Here is a 27,529-nt window from a genome sequence, read left to right as displayed (position 1 = left end):
GGATTGACGTTCGGCCGACGGGAGGAGGAGGAGGAGGAGGAGGAGGAGGAGGAGAGGGACGCGCACTCATTGTTACTAAACTTGAGGAGCGGAGGAGACCCCGTCGCCACACGTGAATCCGGGGCTCGACATCCAGGTAAAGTTTGCTTTCATTCGGCCGCTCCGTGTTGCGTTTATAGCCGCAGTGTTTCCCGGGTGAGACCCGCCTCAGCCGCCGGTGATCCGGCTCCAACACACCGGCACCGAGCAGGCTGCGTCCCGCTCCGCGCACTCTCACTCAGGTCAGGATGAACTAACCGTCTGCTTTTGTGTTGCTGCGTTGCTTCACATGTCTGTCTGTCTCATTCAGCCATTTTTTTTTACTAGTGAGGCTGCTACTGTGAGACACAGACTATGAAACACCGTGCTGTGTCCCCGCTACACACACACACACACACACACACACACACACAGGGACTAATTCAGTGTATGGACGCCCTGCGCGGTGCTGCAGGAGGAGCTGATCACTGACGCACAGGTAGATGAAACACACGAATTCACATTTAAAACACAGCTGGGCTTCATGTTTCACATCAGTGTTTGTTAAACACGTTGAGCTTGTGTTTGTACGTCAGGCGGCAGTGAGTGGAGAGATGTTATGGGTGTGTTCTGCCACATTATGTGTGAAATAAAGGAAGAAGCCTTGTTAAAAACAGCCCTGACTGTTTCTGAACTCTGATCTTACTTAATGGATAAATGATGCCGCAAATATCTGCACAAATACGAGAAACTATGCGCCTTTAAAAGAAACTGCCACAAAAAAAAGCTGTAACCCATGAACATGCATATATAGTTGTTGGATATTTACCCTGTGTGCAGTTATTTCTGCTTTTTAATGTAGTTCTGATTACAGTATGTTGGCTGTTATGTTATAAATCATCTACATACCCACCACAGTTAGTGACCTGAAAAGCAATTACCACCCCTCTGGAAACAGCCTGTTTTTTAATTGTAGTGTCTCTAACTAATTGCCTGATTCCTTTTTTTTTTATTATTTTTGTTAGATTATTTCTGCTTTACCATTTAAAAAAATATTGTTGATGTTCAATAATCTGCTAATGTTGAGCTTGTACAATTTGAATAAATCTAATGTAGGTTCTGGGTTTATTTTTCAGATAGCGGACTGAGCGTCCTGTCGGTCTGCGGTGGTCATCAACATTTCTAGGAAGCGTCACTGTCCAACAAGACAAGAGAGGGAGGAGTGTGAGCCCATCCAGTCACAGAACAGAGTCTTATAGGACCACAGCATCTCTCAGGTGATGGAGGTCTTGTGACACTGCTGCCACGGTGATGGATGCAGCCAGCTTCGACCAATGGCTGAGTTGGATTGCATTGCTCAACCCTAACTGTACCTGTGTGATCTGAGGAGGAAGACACTACCTGAGAGTCTTTAAGTCCTGTGATTCCCCCCTTTCTGGTGACTGAGCCAGATGCTAACAGAGACCAGCCCCTCTTTCTAACCAGCCGCCCTCTGGTACTTTCTTTTCTCCTCCTTTGTGGACCGGTCATGGATCTCCTGTGGGTGCTGTCGGTGTCCATGCTAACGGCATGCGTTGCCATCCCCATGGATACGGCAGCGGGGAGCCACAGTCTGTTCACCTGTGAGCCCATCACCCTGCGTATGTGTCAGGGGCTGTCCTACAACTCCACCTTCATGCCCAACATCCTGAACCATTACGACCAGCAAACCGCTGCTCTCGCCATGGAGGTACAGTAAAAGATGTGAAATACTTTGTCCCTGCTCTAGTTGTTAGGTTGTAAAAGGGTGGTACTGATACTTCTGAACAGATAAAACACATTCAGACCACAGCAGACCCTCTTGAAATAGCTTTAAGTGCAATATTAATTTTTCAAATCATCACACCAACTAAGCAAATACATTACACCTTCTATTTATTATTAATACACCTTATAACGTCAATAAAATACTCAACAAGGCAAACAAATACACAAACAAATCATTATAAATAATCATAAAAAAAATCTAACTTAAAATATCATGATAAGGCTTTTTACACAGTGGTTCTAGATAAAGATTTAATCAGAGGTGGAAAAGATTATTAAAAATATATTTAGAATGGATGTAATAATAATAATATTTTATTTATTCTTTCTTTATCTCTTTATTCTTTTAATCTCCAATTTAAAATTACAATTTATCACATTTTAAAATACAACTTTACATTTTTTATAGTCTGTTCGTGTTTTGAGAAATGCTCATATAACCATTTACAATGCTTTATTTTTCAATTTGTGTTTTAAAATGAAATAACAGAAAATTACGAGGACACTGTCTTCATATATCGTGTTTTGTTTGACCAGTAGTCCACAGCCCATTCAGTTTAATGTCTTTTATGGCACCAAGAAGGATCAAGTAACAAAAGACGCTGCACTATAGTATTTGTTCTCTCAGTTTGAAGTCATTTAATTGTGTTGAATGGAACAAATGAAAAATTAATTAAAGGGGCTTGTATTTGAGCAAAGTAGTAATTTTTCATGAGGCATAGTTTTATTTTTAGGATGTACAAACGGCCCAGGCGGTTTTCCTCGTCGTCTCTGTGAACATCCATATGCCCCATGTTAGCCACCCAGTCAGACTTGCATACAAACATTTGAAATAATTCTTATATTTAAAAAAAGATGTTTATTTAGAAAAGTGTTGGAGGCTTGTTCAGCTTGTCCCAGTATGCTGTGTTGTGTGCGAGTCTTTGTTTCTCTAAATCTCTGTAGCACAGTGAAACCTGCCCAGTTGTGGACAACACATGTAAGGAAAACGCACTGGATTGGTTGAAACTGGAGTTTTCTTCAAAATCACAGCTTACCTCTTTTTTTCACAACATGACCTTTTCTCTAGTTTTTATTCATCTCTTATTCTCTGACGGCTTTCGTCCTGTGTCTGACCTTTACTGAGCGCTTTTCCCTGGTTCCTTCTCTCCTTTTCTTTGTTGAGACACATAATATTGGAAGAAATATAACTGACACACATTTACAACCACTGTAAGGAACACAGGCTGCATTTCTGTGTACATATCCTGTATGCATAACACAGGTCAGGACAGAGGTTTGTTAAATAATTAGTCTTGCTCACATGTTGAATAAGCAGCTCTGTGTCTGCTGCACTGCCTGCCCCATGGACATCAGTAGCCTAGATAGCTATCACTATGGCTAACTGTTCTGGGAGTTGGTAATATCAAAGTGCTAGCCTACTTTAATTCAGCTCCTCTAGCTCCAGGGACTGGGAGTGTATTACCAAAACATTAAGCAGAGAATTAAGTATTAATATTTGTCCTGGAGGCCATGAGAACAGTGCATTATTAAACGCCACTGATTTAAATGGGTGTGTTGTCCTAAAATGCTTTCTGGCCTCACATCTGGCAGCAGAGAGAGAGAGAGAGCGATTTACCACAACATGCAGAGACTCTTCACATGAGTTTTTGTACACCAAAAGCCATTTTACATAACCGGCTTTGGAGCAGTTAGTCAACTTAGTCTGGGAGGGAAAATACCAAACTGGGCTCCGCGTCAGTTTGGTTCAGCTGAAATATTAAAGCTCAGATTTTAGTGTTCAGTCCCCGTCTTATTGTTTCTATCTCTTAGATAATCTAGATTTACCATCGACAGTGACTGACTTCTGTGGCTCTGTTATCCTCTTTGAAAAATTTAAATACAATGATGAAGCAGATGCATCACCTCGTTAAGTTAATCCCTTTCTTTATATAGGCTGATCCCTCTGGATGTTCAGTCTATTAAGCAGTTACTGTACAAACTGCTCCACAACATCAGACAATGCTCCTTTGGATTAGCAGTCTGCCTGTCTGTATATCTGTCCATCCATCTGTATTTATCGGAGTAGATTTGTTTTAAGCATCGTGCTTTTATTGGCTCTTGTATCCTCTGTCAGTTTTACCCCTCAGCTATGCCCCACCCTGCCTGGTACAGAGATGGTGTTGATGTGTGGACCATCTGTGCCTGCTCCACTTTGGTGAACTGGTGTGTGTCAGAGAGAGAGAGATGGAGAGGTGGAGGTTGGGAGGGGCTGTGTGCCACAAAAATCCAGGGTTATGTAACCTCTGAACATGCCCCTGCCTGGCTGTGGGAGCAGGCAGCATCACATTGCACCACATCACATCACAGCTGCACCCGGGATTGGAAAAGATGCGAATACTCTAGCATCAACTGCCTGCTCATACTCATGCCGTGTCCTTTCTTGTCATTGCTGAAGCATTCGCTAACATCTCCTGGGTTTACTCAGTCTGCCTTGTCTGCATCGAATGATTATTGATGGAGGCTGTCAGGAAAACACAAGTTGAATTTTAATGTGCGAATGAGATACAGTAGGTGATGTGGTTCAGCTTAGGGTCTTAGGGTTTTTTTTTTGCATGTTGCTGCAATAATAAGCAGTTTAGTGGCCAGGTTAGCTTTTTACACCCAATCACAGTGTGTGGGTTGCAATGAACAGAGAGAGGCACTTCTGGTTTAGACGGTGTTCACTTTGATTGGTCATGGATGCACAATTAAGTCTCTTTTAGTGGTCCCAAATGGTCACCGGGATTGGAAAGCACATGGAAACGCAATAGGTTCCAAATTACGGAGACTACGCTTCTGTTTGGCTCTTGTTTTCCAGATAACTCGCCCCAGATCCAGTTCATGGGAGAATTCAAAGCCTGTAAGATGTTGAGGGCAGCCAAATGAGAATTGACAGTTGGTTTTTAAAAGGAATTAGGTCCACTGAATAGCCATGATAATGATGATGAATGCCGTGCACCGTGGAGAAACTGGGAGTTGGACGAAAACCAGCGCCTGTCGTTCTTACAGTTTTTGTTTAAACCCCATGAAGTGGTTTCTTTCTAAATTTCGTTTTTACGTCTTACTTTTTAAGGTCTTTTCAGGGTTTTTGTTTTTTGGGCAAAGTGGGCAATTTGTCATTAAATTGTTAAAAACTCTTCACGTTTTCTTTCTCTTATATTATCTTTTACAACTTTTGCAAAATGTTGGACTTCAGTGCAGTAACAGATGATTTTAGCGTGAACCACAACTAAAAATAATAAACTGTACACAGGGATACAAGTTAGTGTAATTGAGTTTTTTTGTTGTTGTTTTTGTTTTTTTCATAATAATTATTTATGACTGGCACAACACAGTTAAAGTGATGTTAAAAAACAGGATTTTTCTTTCCCGTGTGGATCCTTTCTCAGTCAGTCATCTCTGACCGCTGAATGACCTCACTGTTGAAGTGGGACATCAGCCTCAGGGCTGGGAATCAGCTATTTCTGTGCCACAATGATATTGTGGCACACTCATAGGATAAGTGGGAGCATGGCGGATTTGAGTGGCACTGCAAAAAGAAAAGAAGAAATGGCTTAAAATCCCCCTCTCTAGCGATAGATGCACACGCTATTGGATGAATGTAAAGTAGCGTGGGTTCAGGAAAGTAATGAAACTGGCCCGAACGTCCCTGGGCATCCAAAATGTATCGCTTTAGGATCACACCTTAGCCATGATACCCAGTGTGATGTCAGGGCTGCTCTTTCTTTAGCAGAGGAGTGCTGGATTGATTTGATTGTTTTATTGTGCAGGGATATTGTTTCCTTTTTTTCTCTTTTGGCCTCTCAAATATTAAGCAGGAGGAGAAGCAGAAAGACTGGGTGATGGAGGTGGTCTTTGGAGTCACGTGACTGTCATTGTAAAAGTAATGAGAACCCGGATTGTCTGAATGCTTCTTCAAGGCCAGATGGGACATATATACATATACCAAGTGGGGTTGTTTACCTGAAGCCAAGCTTGAACAAATCAGTTTAATGACTGCGAGATAAAAGAAAGTCCCACGAATATCGGCAGGGAAGAAATTCAGTGATGTTTTATCTTTATCATTTAAATGAAGGAAAATAGCCAAGTAATTCTGCCTATCTAGGACTATTCTTGGACATCTTGAATACCATTGTTTGGCATTTGCTGCATTTAGTTTTGTATTGCATGCTGTGAGAAAGGTGCACTGGACACAAAAGCTAATCACTGGTTTATTTTTAATCTGCTCACTCCCACTTATACTCATTTCCTCCTGCTCTCAGGCAATCAGCCTGTTGTCTCAGGTTTACAACACGTCCAGATAAAATGTGTCACGTTACAGCTGCTGTGTAGAATAACCTAGATACTCCACCCACCCTGTGTGAATGAGTTTGTAAAGGAGCCGTGAGGTGTGTGTGTGTGTGTGAGCCCTCTGATAGGTGAAAGTGTGTGAATCAAGCTATACTCAACTAAAAAGTGCCCAATCCGTATTGTGTTAGCTAGTAAAGATGTATCCAGCTCTGCACACACAGCACGCACATAGAGACACAACATGGTCTGATAAATCCTACCTAGCGTGACCCAGGCTATAAAAGAGCCTCTTGTTTTATTTAATGTCCAACACCATGTTTATTGGCTGTGGAGTGAATGAGGAGCACATCTAGAGAGCAAGTCGCTGGTCCACAACAACCTTTCTGTGTCTGTGTGTGTCTGTGTGTCTGTGTGTGTCTGTGTCTGTGTGTGTGTGTGTGGACATCACACATTGTCAGACTGCAACACTTTCTTAGCGTCGAATGATATGGCTGACACGGTCAACCCATCCCTCCTCTTTCTCCCTCTCTTTCCGTCTCTCCTCCTTTCTCTCAACACCCCCATCCACCAATCTCTTTTGTCCTCTCCCTCCCCCCTACACAGGGCTCACCCGTTGCCCAGGAAACGGTCCCAATTGTGCTGTTAACAAAGGCAGCAGAGGCTTTCTTGCCTCCCAGGAGGTGGTCCCCTCCGCCCCGCACCCTGACCTCCTCGAACCCCGCTCTCCTCCCTCTACCTTCTCCTCCTCCCTGGAGATGCATCACTCGTCGCCATGGCGCTGAGCTTGGACATTTTGAGAATTGGAATGGTGACGGGGAGGAAAGGGGGGGAGAGCGTAGTAAGAGGAGCTGAAGGAGGGTGGGGGATGATGGGAAGAGAGGTGACTGGGAGGTATTTATAAAAGAACAGATCAACGCAGACCAGTTGGCCACGTTGGGCTTCTTTGTCAGCATCTTAGCAGGTGACTCAGAGGCTTCATTAAAAACTAATCACTTTAGCATTAGTATTGTACATTCAGCCATTCTTGGATGCACTTCATTTAACTAGGGCATATTAATATTTAATATCTCAGTTTTTGATCTGATTCAAAACATGCTGGATAATCTAAAAGATGTATAGAGGTGAAACTAAGGTCAAAGCAGTTTTTCTTATCGTTTTAAAGGCGGATATTTTGTAGAGTTGAGAATTTTACCATTTTAAAAATATACATCAATATGGAAAATAACTGTGTTTAACTTTGAACCTCTTCTGAAACCAGACTGAAACCGCGTCACACACATCCAGTGTCTGCGAGACGTTCCACCTCTGTCATGTTAAAACCTCCCACATATTAATACTCTGTGATGACCACAGTTTTAAAACATTATTAAATCAGATATTTCCTGTAAGATGAACGCTTACCTTTGCGCATAAGCTTCATGCTAAGAAAGTAACGTTTTCGCAGAAGCGTTAGTGGCTCTAGTGCGCAGCATTCAGGGACAGTACAGAGTGTAGGTTATTTGTGTTTTGAAAGACCCAACCTCTGATAAAACAAACAATATTCTTTTTTTCAGGGGAGTCCAAGGTCTGACTACCTTGTTCTTGATAGCTTTTGTCTTATGTTTTAACATTTGTTATAAATTCATATTTTGTACGTTTACTGTTTTAGTATTTTAAAATCTTGTCAAACTAACACTTCTGTCTCCTGCTGTGTCTCTTGGCTTATCCAGCCATTTATTGTGATAATGTTGATTATATAGATTTAAAATCATATCACTGGATGGCCTTTTTTTGCTGTCCCAGAATCCACTGCTTTTTTAAATGCCACATCTCTCTGTGTGTGAGCTGCTATTACCAGAGTGGCACATTATTCCACATTTTCAGAGATGAAAAATCACCCTAACAAACTCCAATGAATACATAATGACTGTAGCAGCAGGGTTGAAGCTAAAATTACATTAGCAAACCGCCCCCCAGGCCTGCTCCATTTGACAGAGTTGAGTATTACACGGTTGATTCTCTTTACACGGCCGGCTCTGGGGCACAAAGCTCTATGACGGAGCCCTGGCCGTTCATTGGACCAGTGGTTCACCAGCTGTTTACAGTGTGGCCATTAACCCAGTGAATCCCAGTGGAGAGGGTAGAGGCTCCGTGGGGCCTCAAGATGTTGGTGTTTGGTGGTGTTCAGGCTGCTGACTGTGTGTGTCAGTTCAGTCCTCACACTGGCTCACTTGATGGGCTGAGTGTCATAAAATGGCTGAGTGGAGATACTGAAGAGATGGAGGAGGGGTAAGAATGGTAGGAGAGAGATGATTGATGGAGGAGTATAAAAATAGAAAAATGGGAATCATAATGAAAAGGAAGCGAGACAAATAGGAATAGAAGCTGAGTTTCCCTGGTATATCATCTCCTCAGTAGCCTAAATATTTATTCAAGCATTTCTTCCAGAGCATACCAGATTATACTACAGCACTATATAGTACATTGTGTTCTATCTGTAGCCTGCGGGAATAAAAAGAGCGAAAAGAGTGAAAGAGCGAAAATACAAGCTCACTTTAGCTGCATTAGATCATGTTTGAGTGGTGAAGCCACGCTCACAGGGCACGACTGATGAAGTAATGGTCACAAAACTGGCAACTGAACTCAAAGGGAATCGCAGGGAGGATAATCAGTACACTAGCACCTATTTCACAGCACTGGCAGGGTGGGGTGACATTCAGGCTTTTGCAAAAAGGGCTTGTGTTTTTTCTCTAGAGACGGACTCATGTTTTCCTTTCTGTGTGCCTCTTTGACGCTGTTGTTCTGGACTGGAGTTGTAATATAATATTCAAACAGAATGTCATTTAAAGAACGGGTCTTTGACACATTTTTAATTCCGTTTCATCATGCTCTACGTAGAGGTTTTTCACAATATATGTCTGCTTGAATCATTTTAAACTACTTTAAATGTGTACACTTACAGCTTTTGTCAATTAAAACATTTCGTATCATTTGGTAAATTACTGATATTTAATTTAATAATTCAAGTTTATCACCAGAAAGATTATTGCAATATTTTTGATACTCAACTGATCAATAAATTAATTTAGAAGGAAAAATATTTACAAATGTGAATATTCCCCAACATTTGCAAGCTGCCATCGAAACAAGATATTTGATTATGTCCGATGTAAACTTGTGATGGACAGTTTCACTAGTCTACAGTCTTTCTTATGAAAAAGTTGACTTTATTAGAAAGAATTGCTTTTTGATATTTTGGGATTAATTAAACAGTCAGTGCTAATCAGTGAGTACTTACTGTAGGAGTCAAAGGTCACCTACATCTACACTACTGTATAAACAATAATAAACACTAAGTTTAAGATCAGTAGTGTCTGCGTGCAGTTATAGGCCCATTTCAACAGGGATCACTGTCATATTAGTGAAACATGCTACATGAGTACTCGTATTTATATCATCATACAGAAGTGCCCAGCGAGACCTGATGATGATCTTACTCTCGCTAAAAAAAGTGACACGAACAAGGCGCCGACAAAAGCTGCGTAGATGTGGGCGCGGTGTGCGTTGTGGTCTAACAGCCATTACAATCCTTTTTACAGAAAGACATCACATGCGGGTGGCAAGACAAGCATGTTGTCAGGAGAGGGATATGTAGGGACGTTGTAGACATTTGCTGGGAACACATTGCAGTAGTGTTCCAGCCTGATTGAGGTTAAGGTAACAAACAACTGAGAAGATCAGCACCAGATTCTAGGTGCAGCAGAGATTTTTCATTTTAAAGGCCGTGTACCTTGTAGGATTAAGAGGAACGGACTGTGTTTTATCTGTTTATATCACATCAGTCTGTGTGACCGGTTACATAAAAGCAGACTGTAATTTTGTTTTCATGTTTCATTTTTTTTTTTTTTTTTACTCAATCTTGACACTTCTCGATACAGGATGTGACTTGTGTGTGTTGTGTTTTCTGACCCAGCTTACGTGTGGGTCAGAAAAGAACACAGACTCTTGGTGAAACTACATTGTGTAGCCCAGCTGTTCTTCAGTGTAGCAGCCACAGTGTGGACGCTCTGGTTTACACTGACGAAGGTCTTGAACTTATATAAACCACACTGACTTGTCCTCCTTAATATCCACCTCTCTAACAAACACAGTGACAAATTGGCCCCAGCCTGTCCTCTCCTCACCCCTCCCCTGCCATCCTGTCCGTTCCCTTCCCTTCCCCCTCCCTGTCCCTGTCTGTCTTTCAGACCTCTGTCTTTAAATTTTGGGGGAGGGTGGGTAACATGTGTTTGACTGAATTGGGTGTGGCTGAAGGCCTTTCTGTAAAACACACACACACACCAAACTGAGGTATATATGTAAGTCAATGTATTCAGAAACATGCACTCTTTGATACAGATTTGTACATATGCTTATCCAGTCGGTCATTCACAAACACACACGCCCCCACACACACACACACACACTCTCTCACCCTCTCTCTCTCTTCTAGCTATTTGCATATTAACAACATGCCCCACACATGCCTCCTGCTCTCACACCACCTCTTGGCTCAGTTTATATGTGTACATGGGTGTGTTAGCATGTAAATAATATACTTCCGTTGGCACTGGCTCATGTGTCTATGCAGTGTGTCAGTCAGTCACAGCGTGGTCCTCCTCGGAGCACAAAGGCCCTGTCAGCAGCAGATGCAACCCTGGCTCTGTGTGTATGTGTGTGTGTGGTTGGGGAGATGTAGAAAGGGGGCAGCTGAAAATATAGGGGTGGAGGGGATTATTAGGAAAGGGGTCAGAGTTGTTTTTGTGGACTCATCTCCAGAAACTGTCAGACGACATGCTCCACTGATCACTTTGTGCTTCTCTTTGGCCCACACTGTGAAGTTTGAGTAACACTCTGGCTCAGTGTTTTCTTTTTCAACTCTGACATCCATTATTTAGTGCTGGTGTTTTGATGTACTAAACTCTAAGTGTGTCTCTCTTTCTGTTTGTGGCTCTGCCTGCAGCCGTTCCATCCCATGGTGAATCTACAGTGCTCCCCAGAGCTCAGGATGTTCCTGTGTGCTCTCTACGCCCCTGTGTGCACCGAGTATGGACGGATGACTCTGCCCTGCCGCCGCCTCTGCCTGCAGGCCAAGAGTGACTGCTACAAACTGATGGACATGTTTGGTGTCAGCTGGCCAGAGGAGATGGACTGCAACAGGTTGGTAGAGGAGCAGTATGTTTCCCTCTGCATGTGTTTCAGTGATAACAGCCACAACTCTAGTAGTAATCAGATCTTCTTTCTGTGGGAGGAGTAATTGTGCAGCAGCAGACCAGCATGCATGTAAAAGACAAACATGTCCATCTAGTATAAGTTGATTTACAGATCAACAGATAAGTTGATCTGTGAATAGGTTGCACTAGAATTGTACTCCATGGTCTCTAAATGAAAATCAACTTGTTGCCATCTTGTAAAGCCTCCACAAACCAGTGTGATAAAACGTACATATATATATATATATATATATGTACATTATATATTTGAGACTGAATAATTATCTCTTATTCATCTTTAGCTTTGTTGTCCCTGAACACTAATCCTTTTGCAGCCTGGTGATTGATTCAGTCAAACCAACACAGCAATGCAGAACCCAGAATGATTTTACCAATAATACTGTATTCCCTTCATACTGCGATGAAGTGTTGTATTGTTTAAAATATAACTAGCTATAATGAACTGAATAAAGAACAACAAGATGACATAGACAGTGCAGCATTGCTGTTTATATCTTCTTGGCAACGGTTGATCATCCTCCATGTCAGCAAAACAACAAAAGACGTGTTCAGCTGCAAAACAAAGAGACTTTCAAACTTTGTCTGAAAAGAACAAGCAAAATGTATTCTGTAGCAGACAAGTTTCAAGTCTCTGCAAGTTGAATTTCTTTGCTGTGTCCTGTAATCACCACTTGCCTAAAAGGGAAGTCATCAATCTGAAACACTATTAAAAGCTTCTGAAAGTAGCTGGCAGTAACATAATGGCAGCCTGTGTAATCTGTTGTTAAAGGCTTTGCAGCTGAAATGACTCTGAGGTCATTGTGTCTCTGTCTCCTCCAGGTTCCCAGATTGTGATGAGCCCTACCCCCGTCCTGTAGACCTGCTGTCCAGCTCGGACACAACAGAATCCCCCATCTCTGTCCAGAGAGACTACGGCTTCTGGTGTCCAAGAGAACTCAAAATCGACCCCGAGCTCGGCTACTCCTTCATGGGGGTCCGGGACTGCTCGCCTCCCTGCCCCAACATGTACTTCACTCGTGAGGAGCTGATGTTTGCCCGCTACTTCATCGGGGTTGTGTCCATTGTCTGCCTGTCTGCCACTCTATTCACCTTCCTGACTTTCCTCATTGATGTGTCACGCTTCCGCTACCCAGAGCGTCCGATTATATTCTACGCTGTGTGCTACATGATGGTGTCCCTGGTGTTCTTCCTGGGCTTCCTGTTGGAGGACAAAGTTTCCTGTAATGCAGCAAGTCCAGGGAGGTTCAGGGCTTCAACTGTGACGCAGGGCTCCCATAACAAGGTCAGACAGTCTGCTCTCAGCCTTGTTCTCTGGTTTTCTACTCCGATATATTAATAATAATCTTGCTTTTTCTTTTTTTCCGCCCCAGGCCTGCACTCTCCTCTTCATGGTGCTGTATTTCTTCACCATGGCCGGCAGTGTCTGGTGGGTCATCCTGACCATCACCTGGTTCCTGGCTGCTGTTCCCAAGTGGGGCAGTGAGGCTATAGAGAAGAAGGCCCTCCTCTTCCACGCCTGTGCCTGGGGCGTCCCTGGTGTCCTCACCGTCGCCTTGCTCGCCATGAACAAGATCGAGGGGGACAGTGTCAGTGGCGTTTGCTTCGTGGGGCTCTACAACTTGATGGCACTGCGTTGGTTCCTACTGGTCCCGCTGGGACTGGATGTCGTGGTGAGGAACAGTTCTTGATCTTACATGGAGGCAGTTGTTGTTTGATATGAAGCTGTTCTTTACTTATTAAATGGAAACAAACACTTCACACATTTAACTCTTTTATCCCCCACACCATGCTAGGTGGGTGTGGCGTTGCTGCTGGCAGGTATCGCAGCACTGAACAGGGTCCGCATGGAGATCCCACTGGAGAAGGAGAACCAGGAGAAGCTGGTGAAGTTCATGATTCGCATCGGTGTGTTCTCTGTGCTCTACCTAGTCCCTCTGCTGACTGTGCTGGGCTGCTACCTGTATGAAAACAGCTACAGAGCCACCTGGGAGACGACCTGGATCCAGGAGAAGTGCAGAGACTACCACATCCCCTGTCCCTACCAGGTAATATACCACACCCCAGTGTTGTACTGTGTTCTAGTTTTTATTAATAACCCCCAGTAGTGATGTGGCTCTTTAATGGAAGCAAGATACATTTCTATTTCATTCTATTCTATTTCTATTTAAGTTGGAATCTGTAGTCTGATAACTAAAGAGCTTGTCTGCATGCATTGTAGCTGTCATCTGGTGATGTCATATTTTCCCCTCTTCTTTAAATGTGCATCGTAGGAGGGATAAAAAGTTCAGATCTCTACATATGCAAACACAGTGACACACGAGACAGTTTACTTGTAACTTTCAGGCTGCTTGTCTTTAACAGCTGAGGTTCTTCACAGAGCTGCAGTAACTTCCAACACAAGTAGACACACACACAGAGCTGTTAATAATTTACACAAGCTCTCTCTCTCTCTCCGTCTCTGTTGTTTTTGTTCCTTTCTGTCAGGTACAACCTCCCATATGAGAAGCTGCCTTTGCACATTCACTTGAACCGTTCAGTGGATTTTGATCGTGGTAGAAAGTGTTGCAGGTGTGCAGCGCTGCAGACTGTCACTTCTCAGACCCCGTGGCACTGACTGACTGAGCAGTTACAGATATTTGAGGCCTAAGAGAAAGTGTAACGTGCTAATCTGTCATATAGACACTGTGCACTGTATAAGAGAGCAGTGCAGTAATCCAGTGTATGTTTCAGCTGGGAGAGCAGGGGTCAGTGGAGTCAAGCTGATTCACATCATAGTGGCTGCAGATCTGAACACAAGCTGCATGTGTTGGACAGCTGAGTGCCGTCCTGCTGTCTGTACTGCAGAGATGCTTCTGTGTGTAGCTTAACACAAAGATTACATTTTGCACCACAGCCCCTCAGTTTTCATGAAAGCACACACAAAGCCCATAACATGTATCATAGACAGCGTACACTCAAAGTGCCTCACAGAAAGCCTTCCCTGAGGCCAGGCTCCTGTTCTGCTGTTCAGCTCCCGAGTGATGCTCGGCCCTCCTCCTCCTCCTCCATCCTCAACACACACCCACACACTCTGATGCTACCCCGCTATCGCAGCACTACGCTCGTTAGTCCGGACAAATGAACAAGAGGCTGAGGCTGAGACGGAGTTTTCAGTCTTGCAGCTAATTTAAGGTCTGGCTACATAAACTACTTCTCACACGGAGGTTGATGCTGGAGCTTTACGCTCCTGTGTAAATGCAGCAGAACATGTGACACGGTCGTAACGAGGATGTTGGTGAGCTCGCGCGCGGCCTTATCTCTGCTATAACGAGCGTATCTTTGCATCACTGAGCCTCGGGTCTCGCTGACTGGCCCACTCATAATGAGGCCATCATGACTACATCTGTGTCTGTCTGTGTGTGTGTGTGTGTGTGTGTGTGTGTGTGTGTGAGTGAGAGAGAGAGAGAGAGAGAGAGAGGAATGGAGATGGGAAGAGAGCAGCAGTACTGTTGCTGTGGCACAAAGCAGCAGTGTGGTGACTCCACATAGTGTCGTCCTGCTCTAAAGTCACCCGGAAACAAACGACCTTCACCATCACCCTGTTTATACATGTTTTATGTTTTAATACTATTTTGAATACTATTTATTTTTCCACTGTTATTATGACTCTAACCAAATAAAATGAAACATTAGCAGTAATCACAGTACAAAATGGACACACTGAATATTTTGGTCATTTCAATGATTTAACTGTCAAACGTCTGAGAGTGAGTGAACATTGGACACTGTCTGTTTCCAGACAGGGACAACACAGGGTTTATTTCTGTGTCAGGGCTTCAGTTGGTTATTTCCATGTACAGTGTGCGTCGCCTGTGGATGGTAATGCTGCTTCAACAGCAGCAAAGATAAAATCTGGGATTTGAACGATGAAGTCATCGCCTGTAACCCACCATCAGTCAGTTCTTCTCACACACACACACACCTTCTTCTTCAGGACACGTGGGTGTATTATCTGCAGCCTCCTCTTTTTCCAGCACTTCCTCTCATGTCTACACACACATTTAAAAATGACAAATGATATATTTTCTCTCCTGTTCAGCACCGTCTCAGTCACCACAAACATTCACCACCTAACAAATAACCACATTGTCTGTGTCTGTGTCTGTGTGTGTGTGTGTGTTGTGTAGGTGGAGAATACAAGTCGCCCTGACCTCGTCTTGTTCCTGATCAAGTATCTGATGATGCTGATTGTAGGGATCCCCTCAGTGTTCTGGGTGGGCAGTAAGAAGACCTGCTTCGAGTGGGCCAGCTTCTTCCACGGCAAGAGACGCAAAGAGTACGTATGAATCCTCTGATGGAGTCTGTCAGACTGTTTATTTTTATTTTCCATTTTTAGTTCAAGCTGAACATTTAATCTCATTGTAGTGATTAGTTTAAATATACTTTATCTTCATTTACTGTGACCATTTGTCTTAAAAACGATGTGATCATCTTCAGTTAAATAATGTATCTGTGTGTGTATCTGAACTAAATGGACACGAATCACTTCATCATCATGTGGAAGTGTTGGTTCTATGCTGAGAGGACGCAGATGTTTCTGTAAACTAAAGACGTCTACATGAGTTTGAACTCACCTCCCTCCCCTCCAAACTTAGAGCATTAACCCCTCTCTTACCACCTGCTGCACACACTCCTCCACCCTCTTCTACCACACCCACCACCCCTCTGCCCTCACTCCCTTCCTCCTCCCCTGCTGCAGTGCGATGGTCAACGAAAGCAGGCAGGTGCTCCAGGAGCCAGACTTCACCCAGCTGCTCCTCAGGGACCCCAACACGCCCATCGTGAGGAAGTCGCGGGGCACATCCACTCAGGGGACCTCCACCCACGCCTCCTCCACACACCTGGCCATGCTGGATGAACCGCCCAGTGCCAGCACCAGCCGGGCCGGCTCAGTGCGCAGCGCACGCTCCAAGATGAGCAGTTATCACGGCAGCCTGCACCGCTCCAGAGACGGCAGGTGGGTGCTGAACTTTCTAATGAATCCTCCAGAACACCTCTTCCCTCAGCTGACATCAGTTCTTTTTGCTCTCAGATACACGGCCTCCAGTTTCCGGGCTGTAGACGACCGTCTACCCTACGGCAGCATGCCGCGCCTCAACGACCTGTCGCAGTCCCGGCACTGCAGCACCAATCGTCTGGACAGCCTGTCACGGCACGACTCCACCCAGCGGCTGGAGAGCCAGTCGCGACACAGCAGCATCAGGGATCTGAGCAGCACCACCCAAGCTGTTCTCGGTGGCCGTGGAAACGGCATCCACAGAGTCCTAGAGGAAGACGGAGCTGCAGCCTGATCTGAACTCTAACCTCGTTTCCTGTATCGGACGATGTGATTGGTCGGGTGGAAGTCAGATTAGGAAAGATGACTTGTCTTTGTTTTGCTACAAAGACTGAGGATCCACTGTGGCTTCAGGTCGACACTCTGAGCTGAAGCACAACTAGACGCTGTGAGACGAGAGCTCCATCCTGCCAAACCGAGGGCTCGAGTGTGGATTTCTGCCTTAAAATGTCCTCTCAGCTTTACTGAACCTACTAGCTGATCCCAAAAACTGAAGCCTCTAAATGACTTCGAGTCAAGTTTACAAGACTATGATGGACTTTGTGAGAACGTCCGAAACACTGGAAAAGAACAACAAGGCTTCACTGTTGGACCTACAACCCACTACTGAGCCAGCCGACACTGACACACTGCACTGGATTATTCTTTTAGTCGCACTGTAAATGTTTGTATGAAGGATATTAGACGATGAATCGTCTGTGTAGAAAAGCACCGACCAGGGTCTTGTTTCAAATTTGCCAGCGGCTACATTTGACCAATTTTGCACCAGTTCAGCTTCGGACATCCGCACTATTTTTCACTAGTTTTCCATTTTACATGTGTAAAAAATGTTGGTAATGAAAAAGGGAACTTTTCTACAGCTGCTTTGAAACCACACAACATCCAGATGTTTGTCTCTCAAACCTCTGGCTGTTTGGTGACCTTTACAGAAGCCTTGGCTCATTTTTTTTAAAGCTTTGAAGTCGTTTTACTGTTGAGGAAACTATTACCTATGTAATAATCTCTGTAATGAGATGATAACGTCCGAGTCTGTGATTTGCTATTTTGAATGCAAGGGCTGAAAAAAACAGAAGAAAAAAAAGAAGCCAGATTCAATCTCCTGCCTTATGATCGATTGTTCAAACAGAACACGAGGTGAATGAAAAGAAGTGTTAACGGAGCGGAGTCCTGAGCTCCCCTCTGTTTTCTGTGTGAACACGTTTGCACTCTGATGGATGAAACTCTGCCCTGACATTAGTCATTGTGAATAGTTTAAAAAGTGTGACCTTACTGTGTAGCTGCTGTAGCTAATGTCTAATCTTTCCTCTAGTGGCAAAACTTGTGCATAGATGTAAAAAGTGAACTTTGTTGTTCATTTGTAATAAAGTTTTTTTTAAAGAAATGAGCACACAGAAACACACTGGGGGTGGAATTGTAACAGCCCTCCGCTTTATTGAAATACATCGGAGTCAGGTTAATATAATGAGTTCTCCACAAGTGTGGCAGCCAGTTCCATACATTATTTTTGTTTTGACCTTACACCTTAAATATTTTTTTTGTTTTTTTGTGCAAAAAAGAATCTACATCACCTGTAGTGGGTTATCATCAGTAAAACGCCCAAACCGTTCAAAAAGGAGCAAGTCCAAGTAAAACAACAAACCAAAATCAAAAATGATTACATCTATAACATGCAAAACTGTACAAATTATTACAAAGCAATCCTAGAAAAAAAAAGTGTAATATGATATGATAGAGCAAAATAATATCGAAGGTTCTGTAGATAAGACCTCACTGAAATGCAAAGGCGTTTGATTTTTTAAAGATTTTCTTCCTCTTTAAAGTTTCCACTGTGGCACCTCAGCTGTTGAACCACCTGTCAACATTCGCCCCTGAAACATTTCATCATTTATCCCCCCCTTTCATCTAGTGTACACTGCAGCCAGATTCCCCTCCCTCCCTCCTGCATCCATCCATTCACCCACCCACCAAACAAACCTCATTCTCACCTAAATGAAAACAATTCATTGGTTCGGACATTTCCTGAGTTTCTCGGCCCCTCTCCTTGACCTGGGAACGGCTGTCTGTACAATATCGGCCAATCACAAACCCCCTGTTGATCCATTCTACAGAAGGTCCAGCAGGAGCTGAGGAGACACTAGCTTAAAATCAAACCAAACAAAAAGCTGAGGTGGTTATTTGGAATAAAACCAGCTTAGTTGCACTGCAGCGCTCCAAACCTCTCTTTATATAAAAGTGGAATAAAACTAAATAAAATACTTGGAATGAGTTGTTTAGAGCTGCTTGGTTTCAACAGGGGAACCGGCAGGAATGACCACCAGGGTGCTAGCGGAGCTTTGTTTCCCTTTCTAACAAGTGGAATAAAGTGGAGAACCCAGGATAGTGAGGCGTCCCTGTCACCAGCATCAGACCGCTGGTGCAGTACGGTCTTACACATAAAACCACATTACAACCACTTCATAGTTAGTGTTTAAACATCTGGGTCATTTCAGCTCTGTTGTGGTGAAACGCTTTTATCTCCGCCTCTAAACTGTAGCGGACAAACAGAGGTAACAGGTTTTTGACTGTGAATGCCCTGCTCTGCAGCCGGGAGCCGCCACAGCGTTATTTAAAAAGAAAAAGAAAAAGAGAAAGCTTTTTCAAAAGGCCTTTTTTGATACTGCCCAGAGGGAGGTTTCCAGATCCAGCCTTGTTCATTTTACAGACAAAAGGCAGCGCTGAGAATATTTTATCAGCGGTTTATGAGGACAAACAGAAACCAGTGTGCTGCTTTCTCGCACCTTTTTTAGAGTTTACATTCTTATTTTAGTGTTTTTTACTTTTACAAATGGAGCTTTCAACATCACAACATTCTTCAGAATAAGCAAAGGCTGTGAGAAAGACACAATCTCTTATAGTCTCCCTCTTTTTGGTTAAATCGAGCCGGTCCAGGTACCACAGCCAATTTCGAAACGCACAATAATAACGTTGATTAAATGATCAGAGCCGCTGCACCTCTTGCACTCAGAGGAGCAGGACAAGGCATTAGCTGCAAAAAAAAAAAAAAACAAAAACATGTGTGATTTGTCTTTTTTCACTCCAGTACAAACAGAGTGGGGGAAAATAAACACACAACACGTGTTTTACATAGAATAAAAAAAACTAAAAAAAAAAACAAAAGATAAAATCAATGGGTAAAAAAAAAGAAAGTGGTTTCAAATGGCTTTTAGTGTGAACACAACCCAAACTCACTCTCAGAACAAAAAGAAAAGTCAAAGAGCATCTTTTCTCTCCCCTGTACTTCTCTATAGTATTTTCCTTATCATATATTACTCTCTACTTTGAACCTATGTACATTGCTGTGATGGGATCTGTGAGCTGGTCAGTTTGGTTGGACAGCAAAGTGGGAACGTCTATGCTACAACGGAGGACACGTCCAGGGCCGCTGGACCATGTCCCTCGCACTTGAACCGATGAGGAAGAGAGCGGGAGCTGTGATGTCATACGAGGCGGCGGCGTTAACGCTGTGTGTAGCTTTTCGCTGACGGTCGAAAAATAAAAAATTAGGGTATAAAGTCACTGCACTTAGTATGATGAGCAAATGAATTAAAAAAAGAAAAATAGCTTTCCTTCCTCCATCTTTTTTTTTTTCTCAGTTTTTTGCAGCACCTACAGAGAAAGCAACCGAGGGAAGTGACAAGGGCTTTAAACTCCACCTACCCGCTTCAAGCTAACTTCCCTTTCCGTGTCTAAGATTGATAAATAAATTAAAATATTGTCCCCTAAAACCCAGAGGGTCCTATGTACAAGTAGAAATGGGTTTGTCTCGACATTGATCCTCTTCTTAGTTTGTAGCATAGTGAGGTTTTTCAGTCTGGATTAATCTCTACTGGGGCCGTGGGCAGAGCGCCGTCACTTCAGCTGACAACAAAAAGAGAAGAAACAAAAAAAGAGCAGAGACGGGAGGTTGTCTTCCTATATCATATGCCCTTTCTGGATAAACACATGCACACACGCTGGGGAGCGCGCACACACACACACACACACACTTCAAACATCATGGACACTACCACTAAGTGAAGCTAACTTCTCCCTCAGAGACCACTGACTAGTGTTTCTGCTCCGTCTGTGGAGGTGACGGCGAGCGGCTAATGACAGGTTGTAAAGTGGGACAAATGTTCATCAGGAGGAAGCGGTGGACAGGAGGCGCAGTTCTCTGGGCTGTGTGGGGGCGGGGGGAGGAGGAAGGTTTGAAATCCTGTGCTGTCGGTCAGTCGGTGGGTGGGGTTGGGCGGGTGAGACTTCTGCAGGGGGCTCATGTGTCCCAGCCCATCCGGTCTGTGCTCTCCAGGGACAGGGACTTGGTCTTGTGTGGGGAAGCTGGGCTGGGGGGGCTGCTGAAGGTGGAGCTGTTAGAGGCCGTGGAGTGACGGGGGGAGTCCGAGTCCTGGAGGAGGAGACGGCAAAAAGGGTAAAAACAACACACACGTTAGCAGATATTCCTTTGATCCAGTGAGACCTTAAGATAAAAACTACTCTGCTTCAAACACTAACAGCTCGTACAGCTTCATTTGCTTTGGAACCATGTACAGTGCTCATTCATGTGCTGCTCACGAAGGACGACAGATGAACAGTCAGACTGAATCGCATCACTAACCCCCCCACCACACCACACCACCCACTGCCTCATCTTCCACTACGTTCCACATCATCAGCAGATGAACAGCTCAATTGACCGGAAATGATCAACTGAGGGGAAACAAACATGCAGGCAGGACAGATGGGGGGGTGGGGGGCGTTGAACATCACAGCGGCACAGCCCTTCTATGGGTTAACTTAATGAAAAAGCCCAATCTGATAGTCGTCCAGTGAAACCAGTGCTGTGCATAAGAAGATGCTGAGTGAGTTTCCATCCAGTTGGTTCAGTGTTGCCTCGGTTGAGGGAGCTGTGTTTTAGTTTGATGTGTGGTCACTGTGTCCCGTTTAGATCTTGTGCAAACACACGCGGCCTATAAAATACTAAACAGTCTCATTTCTACCATCTACGGCTACAGTAAAAATCACCTGCAGCTAGAAACAATCACTCACTAACCTAAGCTTCTCACATCACACACACACACACACACACACACGAGTCAGTGTAGACGGGCAGGTGTGTTTTGTCACTGCCCAGCTACACTGTCATCTGTGTCTGTGTTAGACTGTGTTTGAAAGCTCTCCACCTTTACACCCACACCGTTAAACAGCCATTCACCAGTCACAGATGTGCATCAGAACTTATTCAAATCATGCAGCTGTTGTGCTGGATTCCAATCAGACGTTTATTCTGTCTGTACAGAACACCGAGAGGCTGCACAGCGTATTTATCATTGGTCCTTTTTAAGACTTGATGTGCTCTGAACTGGACAGTTCATGGTTGGAAACACAGACAGGCTTGTTGGGGAGCTATGGAAGCACACATGCTCTGTGATTGGCCGAGGAGGACTATGCAAAAAGGCAGAGCAGCAGCAGCATTGCACCATTTCATCAGCAAAAAAAAAAAAACAAACACAAATGAGACGAGGGACGGGCTGACGGTGCTGCTGATGCTCCGATGAAAGATGGGGCAGACCATCAGAAGCTGCTGGTGTGACAGGTTGAAATAGTGCAGTGAGGGGCTGTGGGACGGCGGGGTTTCTGTGACGTGTGTGTGTGTGTGTGTGTGTTGAATGCACCGCATGCCAGTGTCTGCATTGAACTACAGTGTGTTCTGCATGTGGGGGCATATTCAGTGCCACTGTGCTCTCAGTTGTGTGTTTGGTGCTGTTGCAGCTGTTGACATTACCTTCATCTTACTAAGCAAGGTCCTTAAAGCCCTTTTCAGATCGGGGGTCTTCTCCGACGGTGAGACCGCCTGCCACTGCAGAGGAGAGTTCAGACTCAGCGCCCAGCCCACAGACAACATGCTGGGGTGGGATGGGGAGAGGGGTGGGTAGGGTTCAGGCGGGGAGGGCGGGTCACAGCTGGATGACGAGGAATGGGGTCAAAATGGAGTCAGGCTCATGGGCCATGAAGATATGGAGCCACAGGAAGAATGGTGAGACGATCTGAGGGGGGCTGGTGTCCGGTGTGGGTGGGTGGAAGGAACGTAGAACCACAAAAGCTAATGTTTGATCCCAGGTTATATGTGTGTTAACATTTTATGCTGGGGACGTATTTCACCACTGCCTCAGTCCAGATAAAGTTTAGGTCTGGATTATTTATTAAGTGTTAAAGGGGCAGGAGTCAGTGTCACAGTGCCACAATTAGCCGACTTAAACCTAATGCAGGTATTATTGGAAAAGTCTCTAAGAGAGCATAAAGAGACTTAATGCTGGGTGAGAAGAGAAGAGCAGAGGCTGCAGCGAGCTCACAGAGTTCACTAGAAAGCATCAGAGATCACAGGGAGCTAATCAATGGGGCACAGAAGTGGGATGAGGTGAGAAGCCTGCACGCGGAGGCCGGGATGTTTGTGAATGATGGGATACAGGAAGGAGTTTTTTTCAGTGGGGTTTCAATATGTTTTGTTTTTGAATGTCTGTAAGACGTCAGGTCTAACTTCTACAATCGCATGACAAAGAAACAATCATGGTCTCCATTTGTTCATACAAAGCCTGGGTTGACAATAACTCTGTATTCAGATCTGTCAAATGTCAAATGTCCAACAATCTGTCCAAGAGATCTGAACCAGTTAGTAACAACTCAAGAATTATATTAAGGCTAGAATAGTCGATTAGGCCAATCATTTCAAAAGCTTTACTGATTACAGTCAACCGTGCATGAGGCTGTAGGTTCAGTTTTACTCTTATTTACTCACCTCTCTGTCAAACTGTGAGAGTGGAGCGTCACCACAGTCCATGCCTCCACCAGAGGACAGGGAGCTCTCAGAGGGAGAGGTCATGGTCTGACGTTTAGATCCGTAGCTGCCCCCGGACAGCTCCCTGCGCAGAGCGCTGCCATTCTGGGAGGACGAGCCTAAAAAAAAGAGGTGGATAAACAGAGAAAGTCAGATGATGGTGAATCTACAACACTACAGGACTTATTTTGACTACACTGACTCTAGGTTGTTGTTACTCACGTATGCCCAGTCCACTGCTGGCGCTCATGGAGCGGCCCGGCTCAGCCCGGTTCTTGGTGATGGAGGGGATGCTGACTGAGCCGCTGAAGCCTGCACGGCTCTCCTGCACACGAACGTTCTGGTTTAAACATGCACAGAGAAAACACACACACACACACACACACACACACACACACACACACAGTGCAGTGTAGGGAGAGGAGTGAGGAGGGTGCACAGTGATGTCGTCTACTTGCTCACAAAGCCGTGTGCATGCTGTTTAGAAAATGCTCAGTTGGACAGGTGGGGGGTGGGTCTGTGTATTTACAGGATAATGTGACTCAGTTGAGGAAATAACTGAAACTACAATATTCTGTTCAGATTCTACAGTTTGCATGCTAGATTACATTGGACGTGTGTGTGTGTGTGTGTGTGTGTGTGTGTGTGTGTGTGTGTGTTTGTACCATGGGCAGATCTTTAAGGATCTGGATCCCATCACCTGGTCCCATGTGAGCCACGTGGTTGAAGTTGGTGGGGTTAGAGATCAGCTTGTTTCTCATCTCTGGATCTCGCAGCATCTCTCTGGAAAAGACGTTTAGAGCAGTGCACATTAAAATACACACAAGGCTGAGAAAACAAACAAACAGACACAAAACTCAGTAGGTGAAGTGAGACCGATTTTAAAGCTGAACTCCAGTGCTCTTTGTACTGAACATACAGTGAGCTGCCTAGTGTTCAGGTAAACTACCTCCTCTGTTGAATTCGCTCTTCTTCCGGCACCCTGAAGGAAAAGCGTCTCTTGTTGTTCATGCTGCGTACCATCTGCTTCCTGCTGTTGTCTGACGTCTCCGGGACGACCAGCTCATCCCCCTCTGGAAGATCACAACAAACCCACAGGCACGTTAATGTCAACTAGTACAGAGCGCTTCAGATTCACCGTGGTGGCTGGTGGTATGTGAAACCTTCATCTGTTAGCTGAGTAGCTAAAACAAGCTTTGTTTTAGGACAAACATGTGACATGGAGATGTGTTTAGCAGTCTTACCGGCCATTTTGTTTCTGAAGTAAATGAGTCGAACGGTCTCCAGTCCCAGCAGGTTCAGAGAGCCGTCAACGTTTAGAGGTCGCACCTGTAGGATGAGCACAGAAATCCATCATCAGTCAGATTATAGATGCTAACCAGCAATTTCTAAATAAATTCCTATTACTTCAATCCCAAATCTGAGGTTAGGTTCACCTCCAAATTGAATTTAACGATCAGAGTAAAAGAATTCACTGTGATGATGGTAGAGCAAATTAAATAATTCAATAAATCCAGCAGGTGGAGCCAGAGAGGCTGAAGACTGTCTCACAGGTTTGACTTTTTTCTGCTGAGGCTTCAGTCATTTCACATTCACATCATGCAGCACTGACCTTCTTGAGAGGAATGGTCTGAATCCACTCCATTGTGTTGACATCAAACACATCGACGGCGTTCTCACTATACACTGACAGGTAGGGGGCGTTGTAGCCTATAGAAAAAGAAATATGATTCATAAATAGTTTCTACAATCTATGTCTGTCTTTCTCTATAAATTTACATTCATCTGTTCACTCACAGGCCGCGGTGGGCTGAGCTGGCCACATCAGCTCCTGCTGACGCGACCTGCGGCCCTGTGAATCCACATACACTCCGATGGCGCTAAAGCACAGCAGCAGCTCTTTGCTGGAAATCTCCACAGCACAAAGGGCGTCCAGGTTCTGCTGAGGGATGAAAGCTAAGGTGTGGTCCTCATGGTGGAGGAGGTTGACCGGGGACACATCACCGTGGACACTGTTGAAGACATCGAAAGACAAAAAGTCAAACATGTACACCTGTAATTTGTATATGAATCACTTATGAACAATAACAAACGTTGACATCACTGTGTTTGCATCAGCTGATAAACAATGAGAGCACCTGTAGCGGGTGAAGCCAGACTGATAGCCCACATAGAGGCGCTCACTAAGCAGACCCATCCACTGAACAGGCCCTGGGGCCTGCAGCTCCCGCAGCCGACGGTGATGTGTTTTACTCTTGTTCACCTGGAGGACATAGAGGAAAAATATTTATTGGATAACAAAGACAAATGTGTCTTTAAAGCAATAATTAAATAATAAAGTTCTTCTCCAGTCATTATCCAACACAGATTATTGTGTCAATGTTTTCTCACCTCAAAAGTTATGATCTGCCTCTTCATTGCCACACAGAGACAGGTGAGAGAGCCGTTGCGGACGGTGCCGGAGACGATGTTATTGCAGTTTTTTGTATCTGGCAGCTTGTAAGATTCTGTCTCGCGGCCGTCCAGGGCCTGAGTAGGGAAGAGACGGGCGTGGCGGTTCCTGCCAGATATGACGGCCAGCAGCTGCTCCTGGGGGATCAGGTCGATCTGATACACCTTCTTGTTGTCCCCTACCCGGATTATTTCTGAAGATGGATGGAGGGGGTGCAGGAGGTGAAGAAAAAAAAAAAGTCAGGCCTCAATCCAAACACATCTAAAAAAGAGCAAGAACATAGTTCTTAAGTGGCTCTTACCATCTTTGGTGACATGGATGACAAAAAGGCCCTCATCGTTGCCCAGGGCGACACGCTCGTGATCTAGGGGATGAAGGGAGAGTGCTATTTCAGTGCCAGTGAAGGGACAAAAAAGGGCATGTTGTACAGAAAACGTTCCAATCTGCTAGTTTGTATTGTCACAAATGTTGGAGGATTACTCATATCTGACAGCTGTCTGTGAATATAGCTCTGTCTGGAACAGCTATTCTCTGCTGCGTCTATTTCTGACATGATAACTGCAAAGACATCTGGCATTCTGTAAAACCTCCTGTAGCTCTGGTCTGTGAACCTGTCTGACAAGGTGCTTTTTGCTTTCCCTAACCAGAATGTGAAAGTGTTGAAATCTGACCTATGATAGCAGCAGACTGTGTTGTCTTTATGAGAGGCAGGGTGCTGTCGTAAGCCTCCTTGGGGACGTAGACAAAGCGCTCCTTGAGCTTGTTCTTCTTTAGAATGCGGTGGAGCTCGTTGAGGAGGCCCACCCACTTGTTCCTCTCCTGGTCGCTGTCTGCCAGGATCAAGATGGAGGGCTTGTGGCTACTGGAGGGGGAGAGCTGGGACGCTGTCACCTAGAGAAGAGAAAAGTGACGGGTTAAAGGTAACATGACATGATGCATTAGTCTGAAAAAAGCAGAAAATAAAGAGAACTCACTCTGAATATACAGGGGATGTCCTTGCGACTGGCGTGGATGACGTCAGAGGCCAAAACAGAACTGACAGAAAACTCTTCATCCCTGGATGACAGGCATGAGATACAATTTAATATTTAGACTGTCAAACAACAAAGATCATTAGTCAGTAATGACAGTAATCAATAGTTGAAGAATCATATCAAGTGTAGTAGTATCTACTATCTAGACTTAGTAACTTCCTCTAGTGTTTGTACTACACAGGCCAGTATCTGTCTGAAGTATCATCTGAATATCTAAAATACTTTAATGAAGTATTCAGTCACCAACTTGTTTTACCTCATATCTATGACTTGGCTGACTACTACACTTGGCTGTGTTGCTTTTCCTTCTCCCAGTTCATAGAGGAACAGTTTGAAGTCACACACCACAGCCATCGCCCTCTGCCATCCTTTCTTCACCCCTGTCGGTTTAGGCACCTGGGACAGATAGAGACACAGTCCAGTCGATGAGTAATAATGGCAGAAAGGTTAAGATGCCAGTTTAAAACTGTATTTACTGGTATGAAAACAGTTGTATATGTCGCAGTGTGTCAATCAAGATCTCAGAAACAAAGACTTATCCCAAAGTCTCAGTGTTGTCAGTGTCACTCACCCTGACATGCCCCTCATATGCAGTACCAATACCCCTCTGAGGGTCGATACCCAGTGGGCCCTTGGTCTGGTCTTGTGGCACAGGACACACAGATGGAGCCTTGTCCGCACATGTTACATGGCAGGAAAAGTTACACACTG

At 44.6% G+C, this 27,529-nt stretch overlaps 2 protein-coding genes across 7 annotated transcripts in view; one reads left to right on the top strand and one right to left on the bottom strand.

Annotated features, from left to right (window-relative positions):
- The first annotated feature begins 50 nt into the window (after positions 1 to 50).
- On the top strand, positions 51 to 20,130 carry fzd3a (frizzled class receptor 3a). Of its 2 annotated transcripts, XM_026341999.1 has the most exons (9): positions 51 to 136; positions 1,155 to 1,747; positions 11,117 to 11,313; positions 12,207 to 12,669; positions 12,758 to 13,057; positions 13,181 to 13,432; positions 15,554 to 15,702; positions 16,126 to 16,383; positions 16,459 to 16,717. In XM_026341999.1, exons 2-9 carry the CDS (start codon positions 1,547 to 1,549, stop codon positions 16,715 to 16,717), a joined length of 2,079 nt encoding a protein of 692 aa, XP_026197784.1. In that variant the 5' UTR covers positions 51 to 136; positions 1,155 to 1,546. The 2 variants fall into 2 exon arrangements, with proteins under 2 accessions (XP_026197784.1, XP_026197785.1); XM_026342000.1 differs by lacking the exon at positions 51 to 136 and having other exon boundaries at positions 1,547 to 1,747; positions 16,459 to 20,130.
- Positions 17,889 to 27,529, bottom strand: part of cdc42bpab (CDC42 binding protein kinase alpha (DMPK-like) b) — a 64,245-nt gene continuing 54,604 nt past the window's right edge. For 2 of the 5 annotated variants that reach the window (XM_026341993.1, XM_026341997.1), the window contains 15 exons: positions 27,390 to 27,526; positions 27,075 to 27,214; positions 26,759 to 26,840; positions 26,456 to 26,675; positions 26,086 to 26,148; positions 25,724 to 25,977; positions 25,471 to 25,595; positions 25,130 to 25,344; positions 24,945 to 25,042; positions 24,577 to 24,661; positions 24,282 to 24,405; positions 23,998 to 24,115; positions 23,555 to 23,672; positions 23,294 to 23,451; positions 17,889 to 20,905 (listed from right to left, as the gene is read on the bottom strand). In XM_026341993.1, coding sequence (XP_026197778.1) covers positions 20,774 to 20,905; positions 23,294 to 23,451; positions 23,555 to 23,672; positions 23,998 to 24,115; positions 24,282 to 24,405; positions 24,577 to 24,661; positions 24,945 to 25,042; positions 25,130 to 25,344; positions 25,471 to 25,595; positions 25,724 to 25,977; positions 26,086 to 26,148; positions 26,456 to 26,675; positions 26,759 to 26,840; positions 27,075 to 27,214; positions 27,390 to 27,526 — 2,069 coding nt within the window. In that variant the 3' untranslated portion in view covers positions 17,889 to 20,773. The other 3 variants (XM_026341998.1, XM_026341995.1, XM_026341994.1) reach the window with 3 other exon arrangements.

Source organism: Anabas testudineus, chromosome 24, assembly GCF_900324465.2.
Source record: "Anabas testudineus chromosome 24, fAnaTes1.2, whole genome shotgun sequence".
Taxonomy (NCBI): Eukaryota; Metazoa; Chordata; class Actinopteri; order Anabantiformes; family Anabantidae; genus Anabas; species Anabas testudineus.
The sequence above is the reverse complement of the archived record's forward strand: the minus strand, read 5'-3'. Positions and strand labels throughout refer to the sequence as shown.